At 40.4% G+C, this 26,713-nt stretch overlaps 1 protein-coding gene across 4 annotated transcripts in view; it reads left to right on the top strand.

Moving 5' to 3' along the window:
* Positions 1-26,713, top strand: part of SIPA1L1 (signal induced proliferation associated 1 like 1) — a 135,788-nt gene that overhangs the window by 37,238 nt on the left and 71,837 nt on the right. For all 4 annotated transcript variants that reach the window (XM_008138885.3, XM_008138884.3, XM_054715946.1 and 1 more), the window contains exons 4-8: positions 2,527-2,701; positions 11,464-11,567; positions 14,577-14,734; positions 23,876-24,449; positions 25,071-25,345. In XM_008138885.3, coding sequence (XP_008137107.1) covers positions 2,527-2,701; positions 11,464-11,567; positions 14,577-14,734; positions 23,876-24,449; positions 25,071-25,345 — 1,286 coding nt within the window. The remainder of the gene's footprint in view (positions 1-2,526; positions 2,702-11,463; positions 11,568-14,576; positions 14,735-23,875; positions 24,450-25,070; positions 25,346-26,713) is intronic.

Here is a 26,713-nt window from a genome sequence, read left to right as displayed (position 1 = left end):
CCTTCCTTTCCAACCAGCACAAACCAGTTTGTTCTCCTGTCTGCAGGTGGAGTTCTGGGGACTATGAGAATCAGTCCTAATAAAACAGCACGTAGTCTCATTGTCCTTAGATTCTTCTTCTCCAGTGATTTGGGGGAAGTTCCCTTACTTATCTGTGTTCCTCTGAACTCATTTATCCCCCTCTTTCTTTCTCTTTTTCTTTTTTTTTTATAAATGAATCCTTTTGAGTGCTGCACAGTGAAATCTTAGGCTTTATCTAAGAAGTTTTAAAAAGCCATCCCACAAATCCAATGTCACCGACGCTTTCTATGGAACAGGGTGACTTTTGTCTTACGTTGTTGCACGAGAAGGCTGATCCGGCAGGCACTGAGCCAAACAGCAAATAACCCAACGCCGCTTCCTTTCTCTGGATCGCTTCATCTCTGACGGTGCTCCTGTGGGAGAGAGGAAGGATCTGGCTTTCTTAGGGACTTCTACAATAGACGCAGAGCTTACCACTACTTGGTTACTTGCTGAGACCTGATAGGGTACTCAGCTTAGTTCCCAAGCCAAGATGAAATCTCTACCTGTGGGAGTTCCCCTCTAAGCCATGGCTACAGTCAGACATTTGAAGCAGGCCGGCTGAGATAAGGCGGAAATGTCAGTGGTGTGCAGTAGGTTTTGCTCTGACTTCTTTTGTTTGTTTTTTTTCCTACATGCGGTATACAAAATGAGTAAGTCCTAAATCTCTTTCTGTTAACAATTACAGTGAAGCCACAATAATGGAAGTCGTATGCTATTTTTAAAATATTCCAGTACGTTTGCACGTTTCAGACCTGGAACTTCACCTCCCACTCCCTGGAGAGTCAGTTCTGTACAGAACTTCTGGGGAGCCCTCCTGTCCCCGGGTCATGTAAAGGCTGCCAAGCTTCCTGTCATCTAGGTAGCATGCAGTGGAGGGGGGAAGCAAGGAAGAGTTTCCCCCATGACCTTTTCTGTGTTTATCACTCTTCTGAAACATTTGGTTTGGAAGGTTGAAAGGAGGCGTTCAGGTTCACAGTCCCCTGTGTAAAGCGATAAGAGCTGGATATGTTTCAGAATCCAGAAATGTCCAGATTTTAGCAGGGTAGTAAAATGCACGCACTGTATAGTAATGTCCCCAGTGGGATCTGGGACAGCACCCCACAGTCAAACACATTAATATTTCTACAGGAAAGAAACAAATAGTCACACAAAGAGGAACAAATTGAAAGTACTCACGTCAGCTCATATCAAGTTTTGCTGCCAAATGTGTTTGTTTTTTTATCTTTCAACTTTTGACTTGCAAGTAAGGGGCCGTGGACATAAGTTGCAGTGATAGAAATGGAGCAGGACAAGCCTGGTGAGTCCTGGTCATGTTTAATGGAGCCAAGTCACAGGACTGACAGTTGTGATCTGTGACTCTGCCTCCTGGGCCAGTTACTTTCTCTTCCATTCTCTTGGCTTATCTGTCAAGCAGGGTACTGTTTGCTTCATGGGTTGTTGTAGGGATAAGCTAATGGTAAACGTGGAACTTAGTGATTGGCATATAATGAGTATTCATTAAATGTTAGCTGTAAAAATTTGCCTCGTCCCTTCCCCTTTTCTTTTCGTAGATAAAAATGGACTGAAGCAGGGATTGCGACACCACTCTGGAAATAGGCCTACGTGATACAGATTGCCCTGATTTCACTGGAGAATTAAAACTCTGCATTTTTATATTGAAAACTTGTTTCTTGTTAAATGGCTAATATCACCTTGAAACTCATTTGCAAAATGATCAGATTTTTCAATGATGAATAAGTTCTACTTAAGCCTCCTGAATGCTTGGTTATAACTGTGTTTAAGAAGAAGTGTTTGCCACTTGGCAAATTTGCCATTGTGAAGCCCCTTCCCAATTTCCTTCCAGCCCTCATCTTTTAGAAAAATATTTGAAAGGAACACACTCTAACAGAGATATAACAGGCTTATAATTTAGTATGTTGGAAAAATGGCATTAGAAGATGTCTCTTCCAATTTTACCAAAAAATAAAAATAAAAAAAAATGCAAGGACATTAGTGGGTCTCTTAGGCCAAAACAATTTATTTTAAAGTCTCTTTTGTAAAGCGAGTTTCTGCTTTCAAATTTGTAAAAGCCTCCCTCTTTAAAAGGGGAGGGGGGGAACATTGCAAAAGAATTGCCTTTTGTTGTCAGCTGTTTTTTATAGCCTTATCCTGTACTTTGTAATCCATTAACAGAAATTCCCTGGAGTATCAACATCTGTTCTAACGAAGCGTGATCTTCACATTGTTAATAACAGGAGATGTTATTTTTCTGGCCTTTGCTCTTAATTCATGAAGATTATAATTACAGACGCTTGTTCTACTGTACTGTTTGCATCAGAGACAGAAGAATTAACACAGAAGGATTTCAAGAGGGTAGAGCCATTAGCTATTCGATGGGCCTTTGCTCTACAGGACTTATTAGCACTTAAGTGGGCCAAAGTGGTTTGCCTCTGCTTATATGCATTGTGTTGCCTGCCTTCACAGCTGAACTATCAGCAGAAAGTCGGCATCATGTACTGCAAAGCTGGACAGAGCACGGAGGAAGAGATGTACAACAATGAATCAGCCGGCCCGGCCTTTGAGGAATTCCTTCAGCTGTTGGGAGAACGCGTTCGGCTCAAAGGATTTGAGAAGTATCGTGCACAGCTTGACACCAAAAGTAAGAAATACGTGTACCCTCCTACTAGGTTTATTTTCCTCCTGCTGTGTTGATGTTCACCTGCTAAATTGCCCATAAAACAACATTGCCACTTACTGTAGGAAACTGCTGGTGATGGAGGAGAGGAAGCCAGAGAGGGAGGTCTGTGGTCCAGAACAGTGCAGACCGTAATCAAAGCAGCGAGGGTGAGCAGTATAAAAGGTGCTATCAGAGATGTGGATGGAATGGAGCAGTGGACGCAGATTTGCTCCTGGAAAGTGTGGCATGCATTTCACTATATTTAGCTGAATGTTAATGTGATGAGAAACTCTACAAACTTATAACCATCTGGTTGTAAGCCCTAGAATTTCCACCTTCCATTAATTCATTTCATAATCCTCATGCTTATCTTTGAGCCAACTTTTGCATGGTTTTTCTTATTCATTGTGTAGTCTTTTAATATCTCAGAAGGTTTTAGGTGCTTATTTTCTGTTATTATTGTCCATAGTCTAATCTCTAAGGAAATAGGCTTCTTAGATGTAGTATTAATTTGGCTCATAAAATGTGTTATTAAACACACAATAATGAAGCAGTCTGTTTATTTACAGCTCATAAACATGCAAGGCTGTCCACTCTCCTTCCCCAAGTTGTCAATAAAATTGTGAAGTTCTCAAGTATCTATTTTGGTTAGAGTATGTCGACTACTGCTGTGTGTCTGCATGGGGGCCGTTTTATATTTTATCTCTCAATCCATCCATAGACATCTGTGACCTTGTTCTTTGAGGGGTTCTTTGGATTAGCACATCTGTATTGCAGTCTATAGTAATCTCTCTGATTTTCTGTACAGGAAATTAAATACGGAGTTGAGTCATGAAAACAGAAAAGCATTCATAAACTACTGCAGGGAAGAATTTCCTGTTGCCATGGTTTTGCTGTTGCCAACTTGGAAACGACATGCAAGAGAGACTATTAAAATCCATAAATAGCCTAGACTCTTAAATATTATTTTAACGTTCCATACTCTGCTTGCAAGCGCACAAAATGTTAAATCTCAATATGCCCTAAACTCGTTTTATCCAGATATTCTGACATTTACTCTGTACAATTCATTCACGTTGTCCCAGTTTGTGGTGGTATATAAATTGTCACCACAAAGAGCTATGGAAAGGGTCTGGGAAGAGAATGTAATAAGCTCTCTGATTCTATAAATGAATGGCCAGAGTGGGAGTAGATAAGACTATGTATTATTTGTGTATTTGCACTTTCCCAGCCGCCTCTAGATGATGAGGGACAATGTTAGAAATGTATAGAAAGGCCATACTTAAGCATGGTAGCATCGGGTAAGGCAGTGGAATAAGCAGAATTATCACTCTACACGTTTTGCCCCAATATCCCAATGACTGTAAGGGCTAGAGGGGTTGGGCCTAGATTAGCAAACTGCCTCTGACTGCCCAGTTTTCTAGTTATCTCATACATTCAGCAGGGACAGGTTCCCTTCCACTAAGCTACTCTCCTTTAAGGCTCATCGTAACCTTTCGAAGCATAGCTTCGGAGCAGAAGAGTTCATAGTTTTCTTTTCTGTTCTTTCAGAGTGGCAAGTTTCCTAAAGTTAATGAAAAGTAGGAAAGTGTTTTTATTCTAAAGCCATGAACAAGGCAATATGCATATTTATCTCTCTTACTCCAAGGGTCAAAATAGAGGGGACCAGTAGTCTCATCATTTAAACAGGTATCTATCTATCTATCTATCTATATAAAAGCCTAAGCGACTGTTAGGACCGGACGACTGGCCGGTAGCTATGACGCACGCTGTCTACCAGGGGCAGACACTCAACACAGGAGCTGTCCCCTGGCGGTCAGTGTGCTCCCACAGCCAACCTCCCGTGCTACCAACCTCCCACGGTCTCTCCCCGCAGCCAGCCAGCCCCCAGAATCACCTTTGATTCTTTTTCTCAGGAATCACTATCCAATGGTACCTATTGTAAAATGTCTGAAAAATTGCTTCAGATATATTGTCAACTTTTCTACTCAGTACTGTTATGGACAGAAAGGGGAGTCCCAGATACTTTTTATAGATGCCATCTCGTGTAATCTCCACAAACCCTGCTAGGTATCAGTTAGCTCCATTTTACAGAATTGGTTTCCTTTTTTTTAATCATCACCCAGGATATTTTTCCATTGGTTTTCAGAAAGATTACAAGGGAAAGGGGAGAGACAGAGAGAGAGAAACATTGGTGTGAGAGAGACACATCGATTGGTTGCCTCCCGCACACATGCCCCTGACTGGAATCGAACCTGTGACCCTTCAGTATGCAGGCCAAAGTTCTTATCCACTGAGCCAAACTGGCTAGGGCCAGAATTGGTTTCTTTAGATTAACTAACATGTCCAAGGTTAGACAGCGAGGAAGCATTAGGGAAAGTGAACAGATCCTAGGGGCATTGTTAATGAAGTATTCGGAGAAAGCATGAAAGTAGAATTAAGCCCAGTGAAGTCCAGAGCTCTGCCTGTGGCTGTGTCTTCCCCTCTCTCAGCCCTTGGGCTAAAAATACCCACGCCATCTCAGGAGACAGCTCTGTTTGTCACGTGTTATAGTTGTATTCAGATTTTAGTACTTTGGTAAAGGAGGGAGAAGCTCAGGGAAGGAATTACGAGCCATTTCTTCTTTTTCCCAATTTTTGTACAAAGTTCATTTGCACATCTCAGAAATAAGGATTTCTAGCAAATAAGTTACAAATGTGTCAGGGTTCTATAAAAAAGAAATTTGCAGCAGTGGATTTTTTGGTTCCTTTTCTTGTTTCCTTATTTGGATGACATACCTCTAGATACTTACACTCCTGTCACACCACAGTAAATAAAAAATAAACTCCCCCACTCCCCCAGCAGTTTGTTATTTGAAATTGGGAGACCACCCTCATTTTAAGCTGTACGTATGGATTATTATTTAAGAAATTCTTTTCTGCCTGAGGCTTGTTTGTCAAGTCAGCACTCAGAGGCTTAGAAGCGTTTTGTTAATCATTCTTTCAAAGCCTTCATTAATTTGCTGCAGTATTAGTGAGTGCCTGTTGCTTCTCCCATTTTTGAGCAGTGTTTGTTGTAAAAACCATTGAGATCCAGGGTCTTAGAAGACATGTAAGACTTTTCATAAAGGAAGTAAATCTTCTTTATCTGGAATATTTAAACTTTGATAGGGAAAAGGATAAAACTAGCATCTTCAAACGCTTTGCACATGCATAGGGCTCTTTCCAGTCCCAGAGACTGATGAAGAAAGGATTCTATTTTCACCTCCTTAACTGTGAATTTTATTATAGTGTACGGTTTTTTTCTTTTAAGTGTTGCTGAAATGCACTTGGCATAGAAATTAAAATATGTAAAAGGCCCTATTTAAGGAAACTATACTTTTTACCTCAACTGTACAAAATTCTAAATTCTAATCAACACATTTCTTGAACACCTTTTATGCGCTAGCACTTTCATATACATTATTTCACTTAATCCTCAGAACAATGAGATTATAGAGGAGCATTGAAGTGAAGACTCGTTTGTGTGGTAATTTAGCAGATGATGCTACTGGCATTCAAATTCAGATCTTCATACTTTCCAGTTGGGAATCCAGGTAATTGCAGGTATCTTACAAAAGGAGCAGTAGGTAGAAAATAGAAGTGGCTGATCCCTAACTACCAGCCTTACATTCTCTTATCCTTTCATCTCAATATGTTAACAATTTTGAGAAACCTGGAATCCCAGGCTCATTCACCTGCACACTCATAAATTCCTTGAATGGACACAGTATGAATTTGCCTGTCATGTCTTTACTCCATCCTCATTGAAGTAAGGTAACTCATCTCCTGATTGATCATGGCTAACAGTACATTGAAGAAGTATTAGTACATATGATAGATGCCAGAGCAGGTGGAATTCTTGACTTCCCCAGATCCTTCATTAGTGAGTAAGAGAATTGGTACCACAGGGCAGAAGTGTGCCTCAGCACAAACACATGCCAGTGTTTCAGAGGTCAGCGCTAGTCCCTGGCTGCGTTTCTGAGCACTGGCTCTGTATCCCCAGACCCTGAGGCAAGGTTGCATATAAGGCAGCTCTGGGGCTCTTCTGTGGATGGCACCCAGCAGCCAGCGACCTTTCATAGTATTTCAGACCGTGGGTAAGAGTCAGACCCACAACCTGTCAGTGATTTTGTCTTGCAGTTGATGTGTTCTGTAGTAGTGCGGACATTAATAAACTAAGCTTAAACTTCCTTCATTCTATCAACTTTATTAGTCTATGCATTTACTTAATGGGATTACTCTTCTTGTTTTTATAAATTTTTAAAAATAATAACTTTCCTAAACTCAATTTCATGGGCTTGTTTTCCTTCATTTAGCTTTTCTTAACTCAAACATGTCCATTAGTGACCAGAAAATGGTTAGGTAACACTCCGATTAGCTTTTCCTGATTCAGATTCATGCATGTACAGCTTTATCATCCGAGTTTTAGATTAACTAAAAGCAAAAGAGTTGAGTCAAAAGAGAAGTCAAGGATGAATATGACATTGACCATATCTGAAACTGCTCTAGGAACTTATTAACCTGTTCATACCGTCCTCTGATAGAAATGCCTAATGTAGGATATTATCACTTTTCAAAGCAGCTAAGAAGAATATTCTTAGCATCCCTCAATTATTCAATGTCTTCTTATCATCTAGTTTGAATATTAGAAATTTTGCTTTCTGTGGCTTAGCGTAGAGTGCTCACCTTCTTAGTGGACACATGCCACTCGTAGTAGGATGATTTGGAGGCAAATCACGTGATTATCAAGATGACCAATATGATGCTGGAACTTACTTTCTAACTTTTAAAACTCTATACAGCCGAGGCCGGTTTGGCTCAGTGGATAGAGCGTCGGCCTGCGGACTGAAGGGGTCCCAGGTTCGATTCCGGTCAGGGGCATGTGCCTTGGTTGCGGGCACGTCCCCGGTGGGGGGTGTGCAGGAGGCAGCTGGTCTATGTTTCTCTCTCATCGATGTTTCTGACTCTCTATTCCTCTCCCTTCCTCTCTGTAAAAAATCAATAAAATATATTAAAAATAAATAAATAAATAAAATAAAACTCTATACAAATACGAAGGGCCATTGTCTTACTTTCATTCCTCTTCTGCAAACATATTTTTCCCTTTAGAATTTATTCAATATATTCTCCAACCAGAGAATAAAAGGTTTTTTGTCATTTTTATAATTGTCATTCTGTTAAATCTTTCATGGTTTTAGGGTTTTGAGCTCATTAAAAAATATAGCAACAACATTGGATGCCTTATTCTTTATTGAATATAGCAAACCTTTATTTTCCATTCTCTCTGTCATAGTACATAGTAATTGCAGATTTGGAAATTTCTTTCTTCACAGTCAGGAAAATTTCATTGTTTTGGCCCTAGCTTCATCTTTAAAATGTTTGAAACTGTTTCCAAACTGTTTAAAATCATCATTAAAACTGGGGTTTTCTGAGGTCCGCAGAAAAAAGGCTGGTCAAGCAGCATATGTTATAAAAAACTAGAGGCCCGGTGCACGAAATTAGTGCACGGGGTGGAGAAGGGGGCATCCCTCAACCCAGCCTGCACCCTCTCCAATCCATGACCCCTCAGGGGATGTCTGACTGCTGGTTTAGTTGGGCATCCCTCTCACAATCTGGGACCACTGGCTCCTAAGCGCTCGCCTGCCTACCTGATCACCCCTAACCACTCTGCCTGCCTGCCTGATCGCCCCTAACCACCTCTGCCTGCCTGCCTGATCTCCCCTAACTGCTTGCTCCCCCGCCGGCCTGATCACTTCTAACTGCTTGCTCCCTGGCCAGCCTGATCGCCCCTAACTGCTCCCCTGCCAGCCTGATGGCCCCTAACTGCCTCTGCCTCGGCCCCTGCCACCGTGACTTTGTCCAGAAGGACGTTCGGAAGGTCATTTGGCTGTCCGGTCTAATTAGCATATTACGCTTTTATTAGTATACTAGTAGATGAGGCATACAGAGGAAACAGAAAGGACTAGACATAGAAAAACAGATGATCTTCTGGGTTGTCTTCAGTTTTCCTCTCTGGCATTAATCCTTTTAAAATTAGAAAGACATATAAAGCAATATGTAATAAATGAATACTGGATGACACATTTTTTTCTAGTTCATTAATTTTGCTTAAAATTGACTTGAAACTCATGTAAGTACACGTCAAAGCGGACATATTCACTTTAAAGTTTTAAAATGTACTAATTTGTTCTAGAGATATTTATAGCAAGGACCCTTAGCAATAGATAAGTTCTTCAGACTCAAGACCTGTCTTTGAATAGTTCATTTACGATATGTATTATAGTAATTTGTTCTCTTGCTTGAATCTAGTTTTTTTTCTAGTGATAGTCATTAACATTTAGAAGATATTTTTCTTGGAGAGTTATATGTTAGTACGTATTTTTGCAATTTTTGGAAAGTAGTCTTTATTTATTCTTCTTTTAGCTTATTTTTAAAACCCGTTGCATTTTGTGTCCGCTTCAAAATTAAGATCCTCCAAGATACTCAAGGTTGAAACTCAGGGCTCTAGAACTTCCTTACAAGTCTGTCTGCAAGTTGCCCTGAGGTCTATTCTTGGAGCAGCGCCTGAGGGCAGTGGAGCTGCTGCATTCCAGTCACCCTGGGGGTGTTTATTAAAATAGATTTCACCGCCCAGCCCCACACCCAATGAGCAGTGTTTCTGGGGGTGAGGCGTGGGAATTGGCCTTTTAAACCGGCTCCCAGGAGACTCTGTGCACACTCAATTTTGAGATCTTGACTGCCTTTTGGTTTATGCCAGAGGCTTTGTCTTGCAGCATCATTCTTTAAAATTCAGTGAAGTCGTTTGGTCCTCAAAAGTGTGGTTGCGATAGGCTTGAGTTGACCCAGAATGAATGCACTTCTGTTCATTTAGCAGCCCTGTGGTCTAGGTCCTTCAAATCTGAAGTTATTTCCTTTCAACTGAGCAGTTAACAATTCTCTTCTGTGGTTTCCAGGTATTTAGGGGCACACTGATATGTTAATGATTAAGGGGGTAGAGATTGTTGCTTTTGTAAGGAAGGTGAGAGCAGGATGCACTTAGTCTTAAAAAATGGGTGGACAGCCGAGACCGGTTTGGCTCAGTGGATAGAGCGTCAGCCTGCGGACTCAAGGGTCCCAGGTTCGATTCCGGTCAAGGGCATGTGCCTTGGTTGCGGGCACATCCCCAGTAGGGAGGTGTGCAGGAGGCAGCTGATCGATGTTTCTCTCTCATCGATGTTTCTGGCTCTCTATCCCTCTCTCTTCCTCTCTGTGAAAAATCAATAAAATATATTTAAAAAAAAAAAAATGGGTGGACATGGCTATAATACCTTTGTTGTTCATTGTTACATTCTTGTTGAATTTCCATCTACTTGTTAAGAACAAAATAGTTCTCTTGATTGAATCAGAAATATTGGAAAAGATGTTCTTAACTTGATGTCTATGGAAAGAATTCAGGAATTCATGAACTTGAATAGGAAAGAATTTTACATTTATTTTTATTGGCCCTGTTGAACGATGGTCATGGTGCCAATGCAATCATGAAGCAGCATGGCTGTGGAATAGAACGGCTGAGAGGTGGCCTTGGGGTGAGGCAGCCCTGGGGCAAGGTCCCTCTCCAGCTACAAAGCTCTGCTTTGCCTGCTCTGCACCACTTGACTCTGTGCTGGTCTGCTGTGTCCTGCCTGCCTGCGCTTCTCCATTCCAGTGCCTTGAAATGTTTTCAGTGTTTTGTCTTTGGCGTTTCAGCTCCAGCTGGAAAAATGCAGTCTTCTGTGGAAAGGGAAGTGCACTCTGAACCAGAGGGGAGCTGACTTATATTGGATGCCTAAAGAATAAAGCATCCAATGTTGTGATCCCTAATTGGTCCATCCTCATGCAAAGGAAGGCTCCAAATCTTCAGTTTGACTTGTCCAAAAAGCACTGTCCTGATTGGTCAGGGAAGATGTTAATGAGGATATAGCTGTAGTTCTGATTGGACAAGGAAGGTCTCAGTTCTGTTGGTTGAAAGATGATTCCAGGAACTCCTTTGTAAGGGTTGGCTAGATGGCAGGAATACAGTGCAGGCAGGCAGTTCGGTACAGGCTTCTCCCTAAAGCATGGCTTACACGAGAGGCTTCAGTTTAGAAACAGCTGTTAGGCTCTGTTTTTAAATTCGAGCTCAGTTAGCCATTATTAATCCTTCTTGACAGGTATATTTTTTCTCAGAGTCCACAACCCCTAACTGAAATTTAGCATTTCCTTCAATTATGAATGGAGGCAACGAACCACAGTAGTTCGTAAAACTCTACCTGGGATTTTTATTGCCAAAGGAAAGGTCATTTCATATCCTATTGTTTGTTGTGATAAGATATCTCAAAATATGGCATCACTACACCAAATTTATAATAGTTATTAGACCAGCTGCTAAAACTTGTTATATAAATCCTATGCTATTGCATCATATTTTAAAATTACTTTGGTAACTGAATTCTCAATATAATTGATTTCTGTTGAAACCTTATATAGTTTATTTTATGCATTTGTAAATCTTCTGAGAAGGAATCCATTAGCCTCACTAGACTACCAAAGGGAATCAAGTACAAAAAAATGGATAAGAACACCTATTCTAGATCTTGTCTAGGATCTTTTCATCCTAAACCATCTTTTTTTTTTTTCTTTTTTGAGATATTTCTCTTAAATGAACTATTTTTTCTATTCTTACAGTCATCTCATCATTCTTTTTTGTTTGTTTGTTTTTCACTGTAGCTGACTCCACTGGAACCCATTCTCTGTACACAACATACAAAGACTATGAAATTATGTTCCATGTTTCTACCATGCTGCCATACACACCTAACAACAAGCAACAGGTAAGAGATCCTTGTGTTCTCTCTGTTTCTTCACCCTTGTTTCATTTTCTCCAGAAGCCAGGGTAGCAAGTTTGTAAAATCTTAAACCAGAATTTAATGTTGCTGTCACAGCAGCAGGAAACTTTGTACATTGTGGACGTAAGGAATAGCAAATGAGCCGAAAACAAATGAAGAGACACAAATTCTAGTTTAACAGCCAGCTGGGTGGCTTTGTGAATTAATCGTTTGCTTTTCACCCATGGGGATTGATGTTTTCACGGAATCTGAAGAGAACAAGTTGAAATCATGGTGATTAGATGACTCTGCAGGGTTGCAAAGAATGTATATGAGTGGGTGAAGTTTCATCTCAAGAGGCCAATGTACAAAGCAGGGAAGTATGGTGTTTCATTTCTCATTGCAAAGGAGGTTTGGTATACTAACAAGTAGAAAAAGAGAATAAGTGTCAATGAGATCTCAGAAGAATGTTTTTTCTTAACATGTTTGTTAGATAGCGAGGAACATAAATAGCAATTACATTTTTGTATGTCATACATAGTTTCTTTTTAAAACATCTAAACAATGCCTATTACTAAAATGTAGCCACTGAGAAACCACAGTGCTAGGAAGTGACAGATTGTTTCAGAGCAAAATGGAAACTGGCAGTATTGTTTTAGAGTATATAGTAGTTGTTGTTGTTAAGAAATATTTCAAAATAATGACACCAAACTAAAATGTGAAAGAACCAGAGCTACTCTCCTTTCAATAGCTATTATAAACACAAACAAACAGCCCAGTGTTACTTCTGACCTTAAAGTGGATATGGATTTTGTTATTGCCAGTTGTACTAACAGAGCACAGGCCTGCTGCAGAATGAATCACATCCTCTTTCATAGAATTTACCCAAACATAGATCTAATCTAACACTTCATCACTTTAGCTTTGATTAAATCACAAATGTGGGTAATAAAGTTTTGCTCTTATGATTACCAAAGTAATCAAAACTAGGAAGCAAAGCAATAAATCAGTTCTGACTCTGAAATAAACCAATTTTAAGATAAATTCCCGATCTGAAGTTTGTTGACAACTTGATTTATGCAAATTCCAGTTCTAGATTTCTCTGAGAGGAAAACATCATGCTAAGAAAAATATACTAAACTTATTTGACTAGTCAGTAGACAAAAACATTTAATAACATTGACAAATGATCTTTAAAGGGGAGATAAAGGCTTATTCTACCTAGTTATTCAGTAGAGAAAGTTAAGGAGGTGGTGGTAAATACTTAGTAACAAAATTCATTTAATTGTTTGTTTCAACTAAATGAGTTGAAATGCTGAGCAGAGGGAGTTGGCATTTAAATGGACAGCTATCTAAATTATGTAATTTTAGAGTCCAATCAAGGCAAGCGTGTTATGAACCTAAATCAGAATGAAAGAGTAATTGGTATTATTACATATTAAGAAATTTTAGTTTTCTTGCTAAATAATGTATTTCTTCTATAGATTACTTTATGCTTGGGAAAAAAACAAAAACAAAGCAAAGAATGTATCTTTATAAATCTTCTTGCAGTAATTTGTTTATAAATACTTTTACTATATTTAATGTGAGATGGATAGATAGATTTATTTCTGCTTGGGCCTTTTATTAAGACATTAATATTATATATCAAGCCATATTTTAAAGAAAGAATGTATCAAAAGACAATGACATCATGTATGCAGGAATAACATAATATACAGATTGTGTTTTTGGTATGTCTGTGATCCTGAGTAGATTAATAGTCTTTAATAATGGGTATATTCTGTATGACAATCAACACAGACCAGCCTTTATTTCTGTAACATCTGATAATATGTCATGTTCAGAAATGAAGTAAATGGCCTCATTAGAAGATAATTTGGGATGCTTTGAAATTCCTAAGGTTAAGAGTACATTTCCTGAGCATTCTAACTCCCAATTCTCAACCCTAATCTAAAAGGCTATTGTTTCTCCCAGCTGGCAGCCAATACTAGACCATTGATTTTACTGGTATATAGTCTATGTAAGTTAAAGTCACTGGAGAATTGTTTTAAAATTTTGTTAAGTGTAAGCTTGTGCCTAATGGTGGATAGTTTAGCCCAAATGTTTCTCTCTCTCTCTCTCTGTCTCCTCCTCCCTTCCACTCTCTCTAAAAATCAATGGAAAAATATTCTTGGGTGAGAATTAACAAAATAAATAAATAATGGTGGATAGTTTATATAAATGTCATGTTACTTTCCTTCTTATAAAAGCCTCAATATAATAAATATGGGAAATACAAAATGTGTTTAGTTTTTCTTCAGACTATTGATTTAAATGTTCTAATAAACCTCTCTTGAAAAGGCACTGGCCTAGGGTGATCCAGGTACCTGAATTTGAAAGCCTCTTTTCCAAAACACCGTGTAATGTGAAACAGAAGGTGATCTGAAGTACCTTTCACTGTAATTAAAGAAGCTGTTTAACTTGAAATTTAACTTGCTTTTAAATCCTTAACATCATTCTGGAATATTATTAATTTCCACATTCCCAGCTTGTGACACCAAAAGTATATCTGAAAACACCTTAGCCACATTTCTGTAAATGAAGCTAATTAAACCAGAACATAAATTGTGTTGTAATTACTTCAGCCATTCTCATCTCTAAAAAAATGTTCTCTACGGCAAGTTCCTTTCTTACATGAAAATGGAACAAAACTGTTGTTATGGAAACTAAGAACTTAGAGATGCTGGGACTTGGCATAATATGCTAGATATTGGATAGATCTATTTGAATGGGATATATATATATATATATATATATATATATATATAATGCAAATTTCAGAATATTCATTTTCACATTCTTCCTTGTAGGGAATGATAAGACACAGGCTAAAATATTGACAATAACTGCGTACATTACCTACCCTAACATGTACTGATTCATAATGAATGTTTAAATGCTCTTACGTAAGGGAACTGAGGCGGTAGAAGCCAAGCGTTGTCATTTAGGTTGTTTGCTTACTTTTTCTTTTAGCTCCTACGGAAACGGCACATTGGAAATGATATTGTAACAATTGTTTTCCAAGAGCCTGGAGCACAGCCCTTCAGCCCGAAAAACATCCGCTCCCACTTTCAGCACGTTTTCGTCATCGTCAGGGTTCACAACCCCTGCACGGACAGTGTCTGCTACAGGTATCAACGCTGCGCAGTGGCTTGGTGGGCACTGGCTGGGTCACACACAAGGCCCCTCCAGCTCCACTCTCTGAAGGGGCCGTGGGGACTCTCTTACTGTTTATTTCTGCCTTTAACCTGTGCCAGTGGATGGTTTAATCCACACGATGACGTAACCTGATGGCATTGACATTTCCCAGACGCGTTTGGTTAGACACCTGCCGTTTCCATTTGCACTTCCTCCTTAGGTGGTATCCTTCATCCATGCCATCTGGTCCCCAACTAATTTACTCATTCTGCTAATTATACTTTGCTTTTGGTGTGGCAAGAGCAGAGAAGAATGATCATAGTTAGTAGAGAAGGTTGTTTTGTTTGTTTTTTTAATCACTAAGTATTTAAAAAGCCCAAACCCTTGCTTAGGACTGATTCACTCTAACATTTCCAGCTGCAACCTGAGAGGCATTTCCAGGCTTGGTTACACATTTGGTGGAATTGTTTCAGTGTCCCTCACAGACCCAGGCTTATAGTCTCAGAATCCAGGCATCTGTCCACAGAGGCCGTGGCGAGAATACAGGAGGGGATTGGTGATGAGGACAAGATGCTGGGTTGATGGGGGCATAGTGCCAAGAAGATGTGAAAGGATATTCCAGCTTCAGTAAAATGCTTCTAATGTGAATCTATCCTTTCAAAATATGAAATTTTATTATATCTTAATCTCTAAAATTTGGAAGATGAGGCTTCGTGTATTTGGGATATTTGGTTTTGAATTAATACAGCCACCTGTGCAGGAAGTAGCAACACAGACTGGGAGTTGGATTGTGGTGAGATCCACAACTGTCTAACTCCAGGAATGATGCAAATTAATTATAGGCGTAGAGCTAGCAAGTTCAGGGAACAAAACAAATAAAAGTTACTCTGGACTAATGCTGTCTGCCACCATCCTTGCACATTCCACAGGAACTGCCTGTTTGCATTCTTAATACAAGCCTCGCCCTAGTCTAGGCACTTCACATGTATTCCTTCATTTAAAAAACCTATGAGGTCGGTACTGTTTTCATCCCCACTTTCAGATGAGCAGACTTAAATGCCCGGAGAGGGAGAGCTTGCCTGGGTATGCTGGTCATAGCAGAGCCGAGGTTCACACGCACTGCGTCTGGTTCCTGAGCCTGGTCTCAATGCCTCACTCCCAACCATGTGAAGCAGGTCTTTGCTGCCCTGCTAGTGACATGCCAGTTATTCCAGAATGTTTCGGATGCCAGCCCTGCATGAAAACCCAAGACCAGGGAGGTCTTGGTTTCCTAGGCTCGGGGTGGAAATGCAAACACAGAAGACCTAGATCTGAAGCCTCTTCTCAAGAACTTGGCCTCTGAAAGCTGCGTCAGTTAGGTGTGGAGAAAGAAAGCGTAGGGCATTGATGGTAATGGGATGGGTAACTGCATTTAGAAAACACCCTAACTCTTAAAGCATGCTGTGTACTGGGTTCATGCAAAGGATTTCATGCTACTTTGAAAGCTAACTCCTTGTGAATGGTTTTTAAGAGAAACTACTTAGGTTCCCACTCCCCAGACTTCCTAGTGACCATTCACAAGGGTTTAGCTTTCAAAGTAGCATGAAATCCTTTGCATGAACCCAGTACACAGCATGCATTTTCTTTATCTTGTTACTTTAAAAAGTAGACTATTACATATATAAAATTAATACATGGCTTGCCTTTGTCTAAATAAAATGCTTTCCCATTTATAAGGAAATATAAGGAAAGCATTTTATTTAGACAAAGGCAAGCCACATATTAATTTTATATGTGTAATAGCCCTGTGTTTGTTTTTTTAAGTAACAAGATATAGGTAAAATTTTAACGATATGTGACTTTGAGCCAATAATATATTTTATTTACCTGATAATACCCCAAATATTATTTCAACAAGTAATTTTTTAATTTTAAAATTGTTAAGATAGTTTATAAGTTTGTGGACTAAGACTTGGAAATCTAGGCTACATTTTAGACTTATTGCTTATCTCAGGATGCTTATTTTTCATTAGAAATAATCTGCTTTTAGATTTCATAGAACTTGCAGTTGGAAAAGTAGACTCACATACTCAGATTTTTCTAAACATGCAAGCTTTCAAATAGGTGAGTTGAGGGTCAGTTTTTGGAATTTAATATAATGTAATACTCCTTGGTCACACTGGCAACCTGTGGAGCTCAGTAGCCACACGTGCAAGTCTAAACAGTTGGCTAGATGAGGAGGTGACACCTGTTTTATTCTTTTCAAGCCTGCACCCCACCTCCAGCCTGAAGATCATGATTTTTGCTGTCTTTTTCTTATTTTTAATTTGTTGCCTGGATCTTAACCCACCATGTCAGGCTGGGAGCCTTTGCAGGACACTGCACACCCCTGCTGGTCACATGGGTGAGTTAGTCTGGAATTTCCTAGTGGCCAAGCTTGTTTGAAGGTTCAATTCATTGCTTATAAACTGACTCTTGCCCTTTTGTAAATCCAAGCCAACACATCAGTTTGTAACATCACTGAAGGAAATTACAAGAAACGAAAATGTCATCTTTTCCTATTGTAAACTTGAGGTGCATTAACTTTTCTCATTCCTTCTCCAGCCGAGGTAGGCATGTTTCCTGGGGTACGTGGTGAGGTCAGGAGAGGTTTCAAAGCTCAGAATAAACAGGGCACTTCTTATGTGGCCTTTAAAGCTTAGGGAAATGGGTGTGAAGGGGTTTATTTTCTCATGAAAGGTATTATGAAGTAGCATAGAAATTTGTATCAATTTTAAGATAAAATGTGGGTCTTCAAATAATTTTTATACCTGTGAGTTTTTCTCATACCCCAGCCTCTCCCCAAACTCCTAGGGATATGACCTTATAGGCCTCTTGCATTAGGAGCACTTTGGTTGAAAAGTATGGTGCTACATTGACTTATACTAATTTTATTTAATGTTACTTATACTAATAGTTATTACATTTTATTTAATTATTTATTTAAAGTTATGCAAATATCACTACATGATGTAGAGTGATCGGACTGCTTTTTGTCATTTAAAAGCTCTTGTTCCCAACTTTCTCCCCTGTGAGCACTCTCCTGTATTCACTGATGTCTACTCGGTGTCTGTACTGTGGTAAGTTTAAGAGTGGTTTCTTCAAAGGAGCTTCTTGCTGTAATTGTGTAGAAGAATGTGGGCTCAGTATAGGCTGAAGTTACAAGGAGCGTTTAATGAGAAAATGAGATTTAGTGTGTGTTTCAAAGCACAGACGGATGGAATTCAGTGGGGAAAAGAAGTGATGCCAGGAGTGCAGCATACACTGAAGTGCAGTCACAGGAAGGTGGAAAGCACAGTGAGAAGGCTATTGCTGTAGGAAAGCTTACTAGCCAGTGGAGGCCCTTAGAATGCTGGGCCATCAAATAACACTGAGCACTGTAAACAGAGCCTTAGGACAATTTAGCCAATGTAACATACAAGGTAACCTCAAAAAGACAAATTTGGGGCTTGTTGTTGTTGTTCATTTATTTTTCACCAGTTTTTAACAGCCCGTGTCATAAATGTGCTAGGTACTATTCTGGGCCCTGGGATGCAACAAGGGAACCAAGAGAGAAAAATCCTTATAGTAGATAGGGAATGAGGCCCTGGTCTGGGCGTCCTCTCTCTCTCTGGAAAGTTTACATAGGAAAAACTGACTAATTCAACTAATCCCAGAGCCAGGTGACCTTGAGTAGTAGACAGCTAGGAACTAAGAAATTTATCAGTAAGTCTGTGTACTAAAGCTTGTGCCATACCTGATAAGAGAGCCCTCTGGTCTCTCTTATTTTATTTATATTACTACAATGAGTGTAATTGTCTGGTCCACTTGATGGAGCAGATTAGAAGCAACAAATCAAGAAGATAAAGGAGCTATTTAGTGCCCAGGATGTCTTTGAAACATCAATAAGTGATTTCTGATAAGGGAGATGCAGAAAACTATTCACATCAAAAATACAAATTCAATAAGCATTGCAGACTAGGGTCACTTGGTTTGGGAACAACCAAATATACTTCACTCACTCTGAGGGCCTCAGTTTGCACAAACAGTGAAAAAAAATTTTTTCACCACTTATTAACAACTAGGGAATTAATGGATCTAGACATTAATTATGAAAGGCTGCTGCAAATATCACCAAAAGAGATAAATATGTGTTACATAAGGGGAGAACACAGCCCCATGATTGAATTAGTCCTATCCCCCCTGTCCCTCCAAAACTGAATCTGAATCCAGCCAAACCTCTAGAGAAGCCAACTACAGGAAATACAAAAGACAGAGGGTGCTTGTTTCAGCATAATCCAGACTCTGGACAACTTTTTGTGATACACAGCCTAATTTCTATAATAAGTAAATTGCAGGGGGAAAAGAAAAAGAGAAGTGGAGGGGAATAAACAAAAAAATTTTTTAAGATGAAATTAATTAATTGCAATGTGTGGGCCTTATTTGGATCAATTGAGAAAAAAAGACTATTAATAAATCTTAGAATGTCTTAAACATTTGAAAATTGGAACATTGACCCACTTTTTATGAAATTAAAGAATTATCCACTTTAGAACGAGTATAGTAATGTGTTCATAATAATGATCCTGAGTCTTTGAAATAGATGTTAATTTATGGTCGGTAACTATATTTAGGAAGGTAGAAATCTGTTTCTCCTCTCAGAAAGATCTCCATATCCAGTGGTTAAAATGTAATACATGTTGAAAGGAGTGAGTGTGATGTAGCTCAAAAAGCACTTGGAATCAGACCAGATTGTTCAGCCTCTCAGATCTTAAATTTCCCTTCCTGTGCATGGAAGGGTGCTTGACATCTAGTTAAATCCCTTAAGGAAAGTATCTCGCGTAGGCGGGAGTGTGGTATACGCACATTAAATGCCCCTTTCCTTTCTTCTCTTGAGTAAAAATAAACATGCAAGCTTCAGCTAGCGGGAAAATCAAAGTGGATCAAGTGGTGGAAATGTCTTTCAGAAAGTCTATTCCAAGCCATAATTAGTTAGCATTCCTATTGTCCAGTGTAGCTGCACTTTCTAAGACAAAGATCTGAGTATGTTCTCTTCGTGTGTACCTAAACCACTTAGGGAAAAGTTCAGGCTGCCTGGCAAAGCCTGCAGCTCAAGTCCTGCGGATCCGGCATCTCCTGTCTCTCAGCCTCCACTGGCACCTCCACCAGTCCTCTGCTCACCCCCCGTTTCATTCTTGAGACATGTGGAGCTACTTACAGCTCCCAGAACATACTGTACTCTGCCCCTCCTCTGCACATGTTCCTCTCTGGGCAGGAATGCCTCTCCTCGCACACACCCCTGCCCCTCCTTCATCTGATGAATTCCTGCTTGCTTTTCTCTGGAGGGCTCCCCTTACCTCCCCAGACTAGCAACAGTGCCTTTGCTAGTGTTTCCAGTACACCCCACAACTCCCAGGGGACCGTGCAAACCACTGGATGTAGCGCCCACCAGACTTGGAGCTTCTGGAGGGCTGAGCCTGTGCCATCTCATCCTTGACCCTCAACATCAGCCCGGTGCCCAGTGTATCGCGGGTGCTCACCGAGAGCTGGCTAGTGAATGCTATGGGAAGTCGAAAGCCCCAGGGAGCGAATGATGGGCACACATTTGCTTTTCCACTGTCTTTTCTGTCCTTTGCCCAGCTCTGCTTTCTCTTTCTAGGAAGCTTACCAGCCGGAAATCTGATCCAGGCTCGAAAGATGGGGAAACTCCCTCCGTTTTAATGCTAAATCCCCTTCCTTTTAAATTTTGGGCTAGAAATTTACTGCTGTTCCCATGGTGTTTCAAAAGTCCAGGTGTCTTATTCTCACTTTTTTCCATTGAGGCTTCTGTTCAGATGTGTCTATAACATTCCCAACTTGAAATTGGCTCTGGGCATCAAGTAGTGCTACTTTTTCCAAGGTCTTTGATGTCAGCAAATGTTACAAGGTCCAGACCCACTATAAACAGCCTTTGGGTGGTCTCTTTGCCATGTGACTCTTATGGATGGTCCCTTTTGCAAGTACCTCAAGACTGGGAAGTTTAAATTGTTCTTTCAGGGGAAATAAGTGTGGTCTTGTCATAGAGCAGGCTTTCAGCTGTCCAGAAGCTCGGATTCCAATCCTGGCTCTCTCTGACAAGCTCTGGGCAATGGTTTCACTTCTCTGGTCTGTTTCCTGGAGAAGGGAAGAATCCATACCAGCTGTTCAAATGCAGGTTCAAGGATATGTCAAATGACCGAGTAAGACACAGAGCACCTTCCTGGTCCCTCAGGCTATTCCAAGATTTTGGAGACAGAACATATTTTGTGTTAAAGGGAACATATTCTTCAGTAGAATGTAAAACCAAGATGAATTTTAAGATGAAACTCAAGATTTTATTGGCAGAGTTTGAGGAACATTGAATTCTCAAAGTTTTCTTTCCATCCAGTGTTCACTTTCCATAACTGTTCAGCCTCTGAACTTCTGTCTGTCTGTCTGTCCTCTAGATAACCCTCTTGAGTAGAACATCCTAGTCCTCCACAATTCTGAGTAAATAAGGCATGGCTATAATTTTAAAGAATGTATTCTAAGGAGATGCAAAATTGCATACAAGGCAAACGTGAGAATGCCAAGCCCTTTGGAATCTGCTATTTAAAAATAGCAAGAACCATTTATAATTAATACATTTTAAGTGTCTATATACAGCAAACTGAAATTCTGGAAAGGCTTCTTTTCTTATAGAGGCAAAATATTCTTCCTACTTAGCTTTAGGCAACCTTATTATCAAGAGTTCAGAATTTGTGGTACTTAACTTAATGACCTCTTAATCTTGCAGAAAAGTTAGATTTACCCAAAAACAGAACCCTTTATTTGAAAAGAGCACGTTAGGGTATCATCTTCCTCATCTTCAGTAAAGATTCTATTTCTAATGATGCAAAACTGACTTTAGTGTCTGTATCATTTACCTCCCTACCACAGTGAATCAGTGATAATTATAGGTTAAGGATTCGGTTCTTTTTCTCATGGTTTATTCTAGAGGCTTCTAATTGTTGGTGGGTTTTCAGTATGTTTGTCTCAAGTTCTATCAGTTAATAAATAGATCTGTAGGAAGCCAGTGAGTGCAAGGGGTAAGTGGATGGATGGTGCTCATATTCACACCCCCTCCTAAGCATTTTCCTCTCCTTATTTAAAATAAAATCACAGCTGCTTCTTGAGAAAAAAAAAATGATTTGAAGTGAAATTAGCCAGAAAAGAAATTGCCAATTTAAAAATGAAAGATGTTAAATATTTCTGGATCCTCACAGGATTCCTCTTAGATAAGCCAGCAAATCTGGATTTTAGCATCTTTTGCTTGACTTAAAAAAAATATAACGTGATCAAATTTAAATTATACAGCTGTCAGTATTCAAGCCAGAGAGTTCACAGTAGACAAGAAAAATTGCCTCTCTAATACTTGCATAATTAGGCTATACTACATATGGAGGTTTCTTCAAATTCTCTTCTCCAGTTAGAAAATGGAGTGTTGCTTGCCACTTTCTTTGTTATGAAGTGAACTAGATAGTCTTTAAAAAATAATAGTAAATTTCTGAAAAGCAACAAATAGTCCATTTGGTGGCATTTTCTGACAAAATATATAAATTGTGTCTAAAGTTGCTGTTTTCAATTTATCCTATTTTGACAAGAAGCAAATTTTTTTTGAAAAGCAAAGTCATGCTCTGGCTGGTGCATTCATTGGTTAGAGCATCAGCCCATGCACTGAAGGGTCCCACGTTCGATTCCTGGTCAAGGGAATGTTCCTGGGTTGCAGGTTCAGTCTCCAGCCATGTGTGGGTGTGTGCGGGAGGCAATAGATGTGTCTCTCTCACATCAATGTTTCTCTCTCCCTTTTCCCTTCCCATTCCTCCCTCCTTTCTACTCTCTCTAAAAATAAGTGGGAAAAAATATCTTCGGTTGAGAGTTAACAAAAATAAAATAATGAAAGAAAAGCCAAATATATAAGTATATATAAAAGTATAAAATAATGAAACTGAGTTCTTCAATTATTTTTAAAGATGCATGCTCTCTATCTTCTTTCCATTCTGGGAGTTCAGAAGGAACAGATTTTCTATTGCTTTACAATTGCATAATTGACTTACTTTAAATAATTAGGTAATTTGAAAAGAGGGATGTTTGACCTGCTAGAGTCATCATTTACAGCCCTCTCAAACTTTGCTGAGGCCTTGGATGAGACCTTGGGACATGATATAAAACACACAGCCTCTTTGTATTTATTTAACTCCTGTTGTTCTTGTTGTTTTAGGAAATATATTTTCCCTTTTGAGGTTAAAGAATAATAGGTTTTTACAGATTCTCGTATGGTCCTTGGGCCCACTTTTAACAATGTATAGGAGAAGTGACAAACAGGCTTTCTTTAGTCAATTTTGCTTAAAGGAATGAGAAAAGGAAAACATTCTCCTCACAAACAAATTGTCAAACACCAAAAGTAGAGAATGCGGACCAAAGAATAGCTCAGTTTGAAAATAAGACTTTAAAGCATTGTTGCTATTAATACTCTAGAGATCAAAGTCATTTTAATACCTTACTCAAATGTCAATTTTCATTTTTAAATTATGCTTTTGATTTGGTGGCATAATGCCCGATGCATAGGCCAACAAGTAATGTTTGTTTAGTTTAAAAGAAATTTTAATACATCTCTCTTATGTCATGCATCTTTTGGTATTTTCATGATAAGCAAATGCTTAGGAGCGTCATATCTAAAATAGAAACCACACTAATGTTCTTACAGAATCTGTACTTGTTCTGAATGGTCATGTGATTATACTAACTCCCCTGGGAAAGAATCAGTAGATATTTAAAATACTGTCTTTTATGGAGAATAGTCAGTAATTTTTATTTCATGAAGTTATATTTGGTTTACCATTTGTTAATGAAAAGAATATTTTTACTTTAAGTTTTTAGGAGGTTTTTTGGCCTGGAAAAAAAATGTGTTCTATAAATTCTAAATGTGGTTGAATGAAAGAAAAAGTGTGCTCATGGTAAGCAGAAATGTGCATTATTTCTTCGGGAACAGTGACAATTATTTTCCTTTTGAGGGACATCTTTGTCTTCGAGAAAATGTGTTTTATTCTCTTGCTTTGAGACTGCAGAGTGTTGACCAACTTTTTTCTCCTTGATCTTAGTGTGGCTGTCACCAGGTCCAGAGATGTGCCTTCCTTTGGACCTCCCATCCCCAAAGGGGTCACTTTCCCTAAGTCAAATGTGTTCAGGGACTTCCTTCTGGCCAAAGTGATAAACGCAGAAAACGCTGCTCACAAGTCAGAAAAGTTCCGGGCCATGGCGACTCGGACGCGCCAGGAATACCTGAAGGATCTGGCCGAAAAGAATGTCACCAACACCCCTATTGACCCATCTGGCAAATTCCCGTTCATCTCTCTGGCCTCCAAGAAGAAGGAAAAGTCTAAGCCGTACCCAGGAGCTGAGCTGAGCAGCATGGGGGCCATTGTGTGGGCCGTCCGCGCTAAGGACTACACCAAGGCTATGGAGATAGACTGCCTTCTCGGGGTCTCCAATGAGTTCATCGTCCTCATCGAACAGGAAACAAAGAGCGTGGTTTTCAACTGTTCCTGCAGAGACGTGATAGGGTGGACTTCAACTGACACCAGCCTCAAAATCTTCTACGAGCGAGGAGAATGTGTCTCGGTGGAGAGTTTCACTAACAATGAGGATATCAAGGAGATTGTCAGAAGGTTGCAGGTGAGCCTTTCCTCCCTTAACCCACGTGCAGTTTCCCTTTGACAAAACTTCCGGGACAGACCAGAGCCAAGTCCCTGAGGCTCGTGCTTTTATCAGCTCCTCTGAAAACCCCCTTGACGATGTGAAGCAACACCAAGTTTACCTGACATTCATTCCCCATCAGTTTTTCAGAAAGAAAAGCAGTAGGTCAGGGGAAGACACACTTACTGTGTGTGTTGGAAACCATGGTGTGATCCCACCGCCTTGGTGACCAATGATGTAGCCCAGCCAGTCTGCATCCGTTGTTGAAAAGAATTGTTTGATTGGGTATCTGCCGCCTTGAATGTTTCTAAGGAGAAAGTAAGTAGCAGAATATGGTTTCTCTTGGCAGCCAGCTCCCTGTGGGTCTCTGTTAGAGGTTTCCTTGTCACTTCGGTGAAGCTATTGAGTTCTTTGGATGCAACAAAGATGTTCCTTTTGGCCTAATGAATGGACCAGGGAAGGGGAAACAACCAGACGGCTCTGTGGCTGGCAGCAGAGTATTCAGAAGTGGCCCTGTTTGCAATGTGCTGCCAGTTCGTGTCCACCACTTACCACTTAATCCCGTTTCATTAAACCGTGCTCTTTCATTCCCTTGTCTAGTTTGTGTCAAAAGGCTGTGAGTCCGTGGAGATGACTCTGCGAAGGAATGGGCTAGGGCAGCTTGGCTTCCATGTCAACTACGAGGGCATCGTGGCGGATGTGGAGCCCTACGGCTACGCCTGGCAGGCGGGGCTGAGGCAGGGCAGCCGGCTGGTGGAGATCTGCAAGGTGGCCGTGGCCACTCTGAGCCACGAGCAGATGATCGATCTCCTGAGAACGTCCGTCACGGTGAAGGTCGTCATTATCCCCCCGCATGATGACTGCACCCCACGGAGGTAGGTCTGCCTGGGCAGCTGAGCCTGAGGGTCCCGGGCTGGGTCTGTGTGCCGTGTGGAAGGTCTCCTGGGTAGGGGAGCAGGGTGCTGTGGGAGCACTAGGTTACATGCGACGCTGCAGTTCCATCCACGGCAAGTCTGATTGAGGACAGCTCCCTTTCGGCATGTGGCAGCAGCAGCTGGAAAGAATGACTCACTTGGACCGTTCCCAGGATTTACATCTCTCAATTTATGAAGTTGCTGTTCCAGATAGAGAAGTCTGGTAATAGCATCTCAAACATCTTGCACCAGTAGCTGAGAATCAGTGCACACTTCACAGTAGAAGGCGCTCAGCATCGCAAGCTGTCAGGCTTTTTCCTCTTATGTTGCGTGACACTCATTCTTAGGAATCTCTCATTTGTACCCAGATGCCGTCCAAAACTCAAAAGTGCTGTTTCGACCCAGCTATCTCCGCCTGGAGGGCTGAACGTGACTGACCAGGCTTTTTCTTAACTGCATCCGTGTGTCAGGAATTGGCTTCCGATGAGCTGATCCTGCTCTCGGTTCTTTGGCAGTTGGTTCCAGCCTTTCCCCAAAGGGAAGCCCGGGAGCTCCCGCCCTCCCAGCTCCTGCCAAGCCAGCAGCGCTGGTGAAAATTCAATCTCTCAGTCTCTGGGGAGGTTTCTTGTTGGAACAGATTTAATCAACTGTTACTTTTCTCCTTTGGGCATACACATGCTATTTTTGCTAGGTTTTTTTTCTTCTTTTTTCTGTTAATTTGCTTTGAACCCATTATTTTCTAAGAGTTTCTCTTAATATACCTTCTTTATCGGTCCCCCCCCCCCCCACCGCCCAAAATATGGTCTGCACCTGCACTCTCACAGATGCATGAACATCAGGTGGTAGAATGTATGAACAGTTATGATGGGTCATCGATGTCCTTTAAAAATAGGCAGCAATGACAACCTAAATGTACTTCGGGTCTTCAAACCAAACATTGCAGGCCAGACTGTGATAGTATTTCTTAATACTGCTTCCCTCCTGGATGGTCTAGAGCAGCAGTCGCCAACCGGTGGTCCGTGGTGTCCGAAAGGTTGGCGACTGCTGGTCTAGAGAGTATGCGCCTCTGTGAAAATACGGTGAAATCCCTTTGTCTGACTGCTTTAAGAAATGCTCTGTTTTGCCCGGCTGGTGTGGCTCAGTGGTTGAACATCAGCCTATGAACTAAGAGGTCACTGGTTCGATTACTGGTCAGTGCACATGCCTGGGTTGTGGGTTCAATCCCCAGTAGGAAGCATGCAGGGGGTAGCTGATCAATGTTTCTCTCTCATCAATGTTTCTATCTCTCTATCCCTCTCCTTTCTCAACAACAACAACAAAAAAATCAAT

This window comes from Eptesicus fuscus, chromosome 5, assembly GCF_027574615.1.
Source record: "Eptesicus fuscus isolate TK198812 chromosome 5, DD_ASM_mEF_20220401, whole genome shotgun sequence".
NCBI lineage: Eukaryota > Metazoa > Chordata > Mammalia > Chiroptera > Vespertilionidae > Eptesicus > Eptesicus fuscus.
This window is presented reverse-complemented; position numbering and strand designations above follow the sequence as displayed.